Source organism: Chiloscyllium plagiosum, chromosome 16, assembly GCF_004010195.1.
Source record: "Chiloscyllium plagiosum isolate BGI_BamShark_2017 chromosome 16, ASM401019v2, whole genome shotgun sequence".
NCBI lineage: Eukaryota > Metazoa > Chordata > Chondrichthyes > Orectolobiformes > Hemiscylliidae > Chiloscyllium > Chiloscyllium plagiosum.
Window position 1 is genome coordinate 22811258 of NC_057725.1, and position 9281 is coordinate 22820538.

The window sequence follows — 9281 nt, forward strand, 5'->3', positions numbered from 1 at the left end:
AAATTTGTCTTGTGTAGACAGGATGGTTAAGAAAGCATTTAGCATAATTGCCTTCATTGTTCAGACCTTTGAGTATCGGAGTTGGGATGTACAAAGTTAAAAGTCACGCAACACCATGTTATAGTCCAAAAGGTTTAATTGGAAGCACGAGCTTTTGGAGCGCTACTCCTTCAGGTGGTTGTGGAGTGTCTTACAATCATAAGACACAGAATTTATAGCAAGAACCTGGATTGTTTGTTAAGTCTTTCATCTGTTAGAACGACCATGTTGGTTTCAGTTCTTTCATATGTAAATTAGAAAACTTTTTTAAAAGTTACATTCTCAAGTGAACTTTAACAATTGGTGTCATGTTGGCCCAGGTAATTTATTGAAGGGGTGAGCTTCTCTGTGTGAGACTGTCTGTGCCACAATGGTCAGACTGATTCTAATCTAAAAAAACGGTCAGAATCAGTCTGACCATTGTGGCACAGACAGTCTCACACAGGGAAGCTCACACCTTCAGTGTATTATCTGGGCCAACCAATTGTTAAAGTTCACTTGAGAATAAAACTACTTTTAAAAAAGTTTTACGATCCAGGTATTTTACAATATATAATGTCAGTTACATGACACTGTAAACTTTTGCTATAAATTCTGTGTCTTACAATCTTCTACTCCACAACCACCTAATGAAGGCGCAGCACTCCGAAAGCAAGTCCAATTAAACCTGTTGGACTATAACCTGGTGTTGTGTGATTTTTAACTTTGTACATCTCAGTCCAACACCGGCATCTCCAAATCATGAGGAGTTGGAATGTTATGTTAAGGTTCTGTAGGATGTTGGTGAGGCTTCTTCTGGAGTACTGTGTCCAGTTCTGGTTGCCCTGTTATAAGAAGGCTATTATTAAGCTGGAGAGCGTTCCGTTTATTTTGGGATTATGGTCAACATAGGGTCTATTTCCATGCCGTATGACTCTTAAGTATTTCCTGACATGTTCTTATATGTCTCTTGGATATTGTATCAACTTGGGATGGCATGATAAGGTATCCGTAATCATGCAGCACTTGGAATATACTATTGTATTTGTGTGACATGGTTTGTACTGCATGTATCTGGATAAGTTCCCTCATACAATCATAGAGATATACAGCATGGAAACAGACCTTGCGGTTCAACTCGTCCATGCAAACCAGTTATCTTAAGCTGATATAGTCTCATTTGCTATCATTTGCCCATATCCCTCTAAACCCTTCCTACTCATGTACCCACCCAGTGTGTAAGTCATCTAGATCATCGGTACTGCATCTTAGAAAATTATACCAGGTAACCTGACAGCTCCCATGATGATTCTATCCTTGAGAACTCACATGTTCCTACTCTTTTGGTTAGAAAGCGCTGGATGCTTTATACGGATGATTACTGAGAAATGAGGGCTATTGTGGCTGACAACTTGCAACCCCTTGACTGTGGTTAAGCATGAAAGAGCATTGCAGTGTTGGGTTTAACAAGCTAGATAGGACCTCATTGACATGTGGCTCCAATAGATGTGACCTGAGTGCAATGATCATTCATTTTCTGCAAATCTGTTGTTGCTTCAAGGGCAAATGGACCCTATCTGTTCCCAGAAGCAAATGCAGCTTTTCTTTGGATTTTCTTTTGTATTTTTTTTTGTTGAATAAATGTGAATGTTTTCAGTTTGTTGAAGGCTTTTCAGTGTGTGATACTTCCATATTGATCAGTGAGAAGATATCTTGCTATGCTGGGTATTTGGGAAAGAGCAGCAACCATTTAAACCAAGTAAAATTTATTGTCAGGTGCTGTGCTGTTCTCCCATTATCTCCACCATGAATATGTTCTTAACATTCTCAAACCTGTACCCTGTTTTGTAAATCATTCTCTCTCTTGTCCCCTACTGGTACATCTGCACTCAAGATATCATCTCCTTCTCCAACTCGGAGGAAAAAGCTACAGATCCCCAGAGGAAGCTCTGGAACGGTGACCTCCTGCACCCTCTACCAGTTCAGGCACTTAAACCTTGTGGGAATTCAAGCTCAGGAAGGTGAACCTGCATCTGGGCAAAACAAATTCAAAGTATTAGGGCTGTCTAGCCACAAATGCTCCCAGAGTCAACCAAGGCTACCAGACTCCAATGTAAGGCAGTGCACTCCAGCTCTGGCCACCAGGATTGCATATAGCCATAGTGGGAAAGAAAGGAAGAAGGTCATCTTCTGAGGGTAGCCATGACGTGGAGATGTAGTTGGTACAAATGACACTTCATTGTAAGTACATCATCCTGTTTGTAAATATATAGTCAGTTATTAACATCCGCTGCATGAACAAGTGTCATTTTAGCTGCAACTATAAGAATAAGGTGCAGAAGTTAAGTATGGCTAGAGCCACATGTTGTAACCCTGTCTGAGTGATAGCTGTCCTTTCCGTAGAATCCATACTAGAATGAAACTTTGTCATAATTGGTTGGTGTGATGGCTTCCAACTATTGGTAAGTTAAATTTATTAAACCGCCTGAATCACATAGAAAGATCAACATGTTAAGCTGCACTTGCAGTTGGAATTATACTGTGGATGCTGGCCTCAGTAGCAACAAAGCACTTGCAGTCATTGAAAGATCACTTCATGCAATCTAGGTTCACAAAGAACTCCTTCCTGCTCAGGAATGAGGGCTTATGCCCGAAACGTCGATTCTCCTGCTCCTTGGATGCTGCCTGACCTGCTGCGCTTTTCCAGCAACACATTTTTCAGCTCTGATCTCCAGCTTCTGCAGTCCTCACTTTCTCCATGTTCTTAGCTGGTACAGTGTTGCCGTTGTTTTAAGTCCTCATCATCCATTGATGTCCTTGAGTTGTGTGGAGCAGAGATTCTGAGGATCAAGCAATGTCCTCTGTCTTGATGCTAGCAGTCCAAAGCCCCAGTCATGACCTGAATGGAAGTCCTATGATTCTGAGTGGCCCCCAGAGGAGAAGGTTGCAATGCAAGAGTGCAACTATGGCAGGATTTTTTTTAGATTAGATTAGATTCCCTACATTGTGGAAACAGGCCCTTCAGCCCAACAAGTCCACACCGACCTCCGAAGAGCAACCCACTCAGACCTATTCTCCTACATTTAGCCCTGCACCTAACACTATGGGCAATTTAGTATGGTCAATCCACCTAACCTGCACATCTTTGGACTCTGGGAGGAAACCGGAGCACCCGGAGGAAACCCACGCAGACATGGGGAGAATGTACAAACGCCACACAGACAGTTACCGCGCAGTAGGGCCATCTTCACTTTGACTGAAGATTGGTGGTACTGGGCTTCCTTTTGCACGTTTCTTGTTCATTCATATAGTAGCCCTGACTACAGTGATCAAATAGACATCCACACATTCTGTGTCTGGATCCATTGCGCATTGTTCAAATGAGCCAATGTGCGTCAGCTCATTCCTGATGAAGGGCTCTTGCCCGAAACGTCGATTCTCCTACTCTTCGAATGCTGCCTGACCTGCTGTGCTTTTTCCAGCACCACATTCTTGACCCATATCAGAAACAAAACAGCTGCTTAGCAATGTGACCATTCAGTAATTGCAGCACACACAAATGGCATTTGAACAACTTCCTCCAAACACTGGGACATGGAGTCCTCTGATAAAGAAGTAATTGATTTGCCTTTATGTGGTAATTGCACATCATTATCCTCAAGCTCTCAAGTCTTTGACTTCCTTATGATGTGTGTTTTAAGATCTTTTAAAATTGTATTTTATATTTAGCTTTATTTTTGTTTCCATTTTTGTGTAATAAAACTGCTGTTTCATTGTTAAGCAAATCTTAAATCTTGTGTGCCTATGTTTCAGTGAATGACCATTAATAACTTATTCAGACATGCAGGAAGTCAGCGTTCACCATAAATAAATACTCTTCAAAAACTTTGCTTATCTCCTTAATTTCAAACTACAATTGTAAACAAAAATCAAGGTAGTTTTTCTTTGCACAGTTGTACTTCAGTAATCACACAACATTACAAGGAAGATTGAATTGAGTGATACAATGCCTTTCTGTATTAGATTCTGAACATTTGTCTGATTTATTTTTTAAAACTAACAGTAGATAAAACTTTTCTTGTTGCACAGATGGACATCAAAACGAATCTAGTTTCCAATGACTCAAAGTCAGAACTATGTACTACATACAACTTTCAGAATTCTGATACTGCTGGACTTAGGTCTGTTCAACAACTAGAATTTAAAACTAGTCTTCTTGAAGCGGTGGAAGAACTTCGTTTTCGTCGTGTGAGTGGAACACCTTTGTTATAGGAAATAATAATACATTGTCTTTTGCTGTTTATTTCTTTAAGGCATACACTTACATACTAAGTGAAACTTGTTACTAATTTCCAGCTGTTGCTTAAAGTTCTTAATATTTGAAAGCAACTAATTTATGCAGTAGCAAATTGATAATGCAAGTAAAACACTAAATTTGAATACCCTTTAATTGGCTATCACAGAATCTATGTGTATGCATTTACATGTGGCATTGTTTATTGGGAAAAGCTGAAAGTAGAATTAAGATTTTGTGCCCATTATTTTGAGTGTTATGTTCATTTATAAATATATCTTCATATCATATCTATTGAGATTTTATAGTTTCTTGTTTTATTATTGATGGAGGCTCATTGATGCCATTCTTGCCTTTGGGTCAGAGGGCTAAGATCAAACACCAATCCAGAGATTTGATCATAAAATCTCGGCTGAAACTGCAGTGCTGCACTGCTGTAAGCGCTATTATTTGGTTATGACATTAAAATCTAAGTATTGTCTGCCCACCCAGGTGGGTGTAAAAGAAATGAATGATGATCTATTGTCACTTGTACTGGACAATGAAAAATACAGTAAAATACAGTGAAAAGCTTCAACTATTACCACAATCCAGCGTCATTTGAATATTTTAATAAAATTAATAAAATTGGAAGAAAGTCCTTCTTCGTTCTGCACCTCCACCATGAGCCCTGAGCCAGGTGACTACTGACACCTGCACTGGACCCACCAATGTCAGAGTCCTCACTCTTTAGGCACCATCTCTTCATCGCTGGACCCATCTTGCTGACAGACATTGAAGTCAGCAGATGCTGGAGATCAGAGTTGAGAGTATATTGCTGGAAATGCACAGCAGGTCAGTCAACATCCGAGCAGCAGGAAAAACAATGTTTTGGGTCATAGCCCTTCATCAGGAATGAGGCCTTGCTGATGGGCCGCTGATGTCATGTACCTGTGATAAACCCACACTTGCCCTGCAACCAGGGGACCCTGGCTCTGCTGCCGCCACCTTGCCAATACCTAAGACACACTGGCTCCAGGCCTATCGCAACATGCTGCCACCATGCCAATAACCAGGAGTCCCCACTCCAGACCTATTGCAGCTAGGAGACCCTGGCTTCGCTGTTCTGGTCTCACCAAGACTCCTGCTCCGGCCACTCTCCTCCATGATGTCACTTTTTCCGCTGCTGATGCAGCAGATGAAGAGAAAGAAAGAAGACAAAAAGAGTGAGCAAACAGCTGTCTGGAGTAGATGGGCCCTGGAGTCTGAAGTCAAGAGTGTGGTGCTGGAAAAGCACAGCAGGTCAGGCAGCATCCGAGGAGCGGGAGAATCGACATTTCGGGCAAAAGCCCTTCATCAGGAATGAGGTTATGAGTTGAGTAGGTGGAGAGATAAAGGGAGGAGGTGGGGCTGAGGGTAAGGTAGCTGAGAGTCCGATAGGTAGATAGAGGTGATGGTGATAGGCCACAGAGGAGGGAGGAGTGGATAGGTGGGAAGGCAGACGGACAGGTCATGAGGGCGGTGCCGAATTAGAAGGTTGGAACTGGGATAAAGTGGGGGAAGGGGAAATTGGTGAAATCCACATAGATGCCGTGTGGTTGGAAGGTCCCACGGCGGAAGATGAGGCGTTCTTTCTCCAGGCATTGGGTGATTAGGGAGTGGCGATGGAGGAAGCCCAGGATCTGCATGGCCTTGGCAGAGTGGGTGGGGGAATTGAAATGTTTGGCCACAGGTTAGTTGGTGCAGGTGTCCAGAGATGTTTTCTGAGGCACTCTGCAAGTAGGCGTCATGTCTCCCCAATGTAGAGGAAACCTGCATTGGGAGCAACGGATACAGTAAATGACGTGTGGAAGTGCAGGTAAAACTCTGATGGATGTGGAAGGCTCTGTTGGTCCTTGGTCGGAGGTGAGGGGGCAGGAGTTGACGGAGGTTTTGCAATTCCTGCGGTGGCAGTGGAAGATTCCAGAAGGGGAGGGTGGGTTAGTGAGGGTCGTGGACCTGATAAGGGAGTTTTGGAGGGAACAGTCTTTACGGAAAGCGGATAGGGGTGGGGAGGGAAATATATCTCTGGTGTTGGAGTCCATTTGTAGGTGGCGGGAATGGCTGAGGATGATGCAATGTATGTGGAGGTATGTTAGAGGGGTGGGGTTAAAGGGTGGAGGTGCGGGGAGTGGATGAGATGCGCTGGAGGGCATCATCAACCACGTGGGAGCGGAAATTGTGGTCTTTAAAGAAAAGGTCATCGAATGTGTTCAGTGGTGGACCTGGTCCTCCTGGGAGCAGATGTAGCGGAGGCGGAGGAATTGGGAATAAGGGATAGTGCTTTTACAGTAGGCAGGGTGGGAGGAAGTGTGGTCCAGGTATTGCATCATCCTCTGCTATTTCCGCCACCGACAAATGGACCCTACCACCAGAGATATATTTCTCTCCCCTCCCCTACTGCTTTCTGTAAAGACCATTCCCTCCGCGAATCCATTGTCAGGTCCACGCCCTCACCAACCCACCGTCCCCTACCGACACCTTCCCCTGCCACCGCAGGAATTGCAAAACCTGCGCCCACACATCCCTCCACACCTCCGTCCAAGGCCCCAAAGGAGCCTTCCACATCCACTGGAGTTTTACCTGCACTTCCACATGACATCTACTATATCCGTTGCTCCCGATGCGGTCTCCTCTACATTGGGGAGACAGGACACCTACTTGCAGAGCACTTCAGAGAACATCTCTGGGACACCCACACCAACCAACCCACCATCCCGTGGCCAAGCACTTCAAATCCCCTTCCCGCTCTGCCAAGGACATACAGATCCTGAGCCTCCTCCATCACCACTCCCTAACCACCCAATGCCTGGACGAAGAACACCTCATCCTTCACCTTGCGACCCTCCAACCACATGGCATCAATGTTGATTTCACCAGTTTCCTCATTTTCTCTTACCGTTGCCACCCCTCCCTCCCCCCCCATCCCCCAGCCACATGCCCTCCCATTAATCTCTCCACCTCCTTGGCTCACTGCCTCATTCCTGATGAAGGGCTCCTCGGATGCTGCCTGACCTGCTGTGCTTTTCCAGCACCACACTCTCGACTCTAATCTCCAGCATCTGCAGTCCTTACTTTCGCCTGGAGTCTGAATGCTGCCTACTTTGCTGGTGCAATTTCTATCGTACTATTTGACAAAGAACAGTGGAAAAACATTATGTCATCATTATTTCCTTGCTGCTTGTGAGTCTTTTGAAATTGACTGCCACATTTTCTACATTGCAACTGTCACTTCAGTGCAGTGTTTATGGTTGCATTTTATAATAATTAGCATTCAATAGCTAGACCAATGCCAGAGCACAAATAATGAAAAATGTACCAAATTCTACTTGATAAGTTGATGTCCCTGATTGTTATGTTTTACTTTTAGCTAGCCCCCCCCCAATTCAGTTCGCTCATTATCACCACATGGTGTGGCTAAAGAATGCATTCAAAATAGAGGTTTCAACATTAATATAATTGTTATTCACTCTCAAAGCTCATAGACATGATTTCTAAAAAAAACTACTTTAATTCTAAAAGGCAGACTTGTCTTGCTTTTAAGAAAAATTGCCACATTTTCAGAATGTAGTGCTCTAGTCTTAAGTAAAGGTGTGTGGTATCTGACAAGATGTGAAGGTTAGGTTGATAGGCCATGCTAAATTGCCCATAGTGTCCAGGTATGTGCATGTTTGGTGGACTGTCAATGGGAAATGCAGGGTAACGGGGATAGGGTATGGGTGTAGGTCTGGGTGGGATGCTCTTCTGACGCTCAATGTCGACTTGTTGGGCCAAGTGGCCGCCTTCCACAATGTGGGGATTCTATTATATTCTATCCATGAAAGATTAGATATCCTCTGGTGTATTAAATGCTGCTTAAGTGGAAAACTATTTAATTTCTGTGTCAAAATAAATTGACCATCATAAATATATATGTTCTATGGTGCATGGATGTCTGGAAAGTTATTATCCACTATACAAAGTTGCAAATCACCATTGACTGCTTTAGTCCTGCATGCAAGTGTAAATTGATGTGCCCACACCCAGAAATGAGAAGCAGACGATTGGCTTTTCTGTTAAAGCATGCACCCTCCACTTGTGAGTGTCATTCAAACTCTCACCAGCAGGCCACAATTCACAAAGACAATCTAAGATCTCTCAGAATGCACAAAACAGAAATTGCTAGATAATTTCAGCTGGTCTGGCAGCAGCTGTAGAGAGAATAAAGTTTCAGATTAAGGTTTCACCAGTTTTACTGAACTTAGAATCTCTAACTTTATTTGCACAGCAAATCTTGAGTTGCATTCATCAGAGTAAGGTCCCATATATCAAAGTTCTATGTCGAGGTAAACTGTACTGAACTATTAGTTGTGAGTGATGTGAATGATGACTACCCAAATTCATAAGAATCTGCTTTGTTTCTGATATTTGTCATAGACTTGGATGCGCTGACACTGGATTCACAAAATGGTGAAATTAAAACATTTGATGACCCTCAAAATTGTCCAGTTGTTCCTAACCAGATTTTAAGGATAAAAAATATTACACACCAAGTTTATAATTTAAATAGAAATAAAAGTAGAGGAAAGCTAAACAACAAGGTAATCTAATTTAATGTCTGTGATTTAAACCAATATTATTTGTCCCATTTTCTCATTTGGACAGACAGATAAGCACACAATTAAGGGGAAAATTAAAAAAAGAAAATAAAAGTTGTAACTGACCAGTTTGGCAACTGTGAGAAAGTGAGGACTGCAGATGCTGGAGATTAGAGCTTAAAAATGTGTTGCTGGAAAAGCGCAGCAGGTCAGGCAGCATCAAAGGAGAAGGAGAATCGACGTTTTGGGCATAAGCCCTTCTTCAGGAATTAGGAGGGTGTGCCAAGCAGGCTAAGATAAAAGGTAGGGAGGAGGGACTTGGGGGAGGGGTGTTGGGAATGCGATAGGTGGAAGGAGGTTAAGGTGAGGGTGAT

At 43.1% G+C, this 9281-nt stretch overlaps 1 protein-coding gene across 1 annotated transcript in view; it reads left to right on the plus strand.

Annotated features, from left to right (window-relative positions):
- Window positions 1-2016: 2016 nt before the first annotated feature.
- Window positions 2017-9281, plus strand: part of LOC122558080 (coiled-coil domain-containing protein 73-like) — a 132383-nt gene continuing 125118 nt past the window's right edge. Inside the window, exons 1-2 of the mRNA XM_043706399.1 lie at window positions 2017-2259; window positions 4108-4266. Coding sequence (XP_043562334.1) covers window positions 4108-4266 — 159 coding nt within the window. The 5' untranslated portion in view covers window positions 2017-2259. The remainder of the gene's footprint in view (window positions 2260-4107; window positions 4267-9281) is intronic.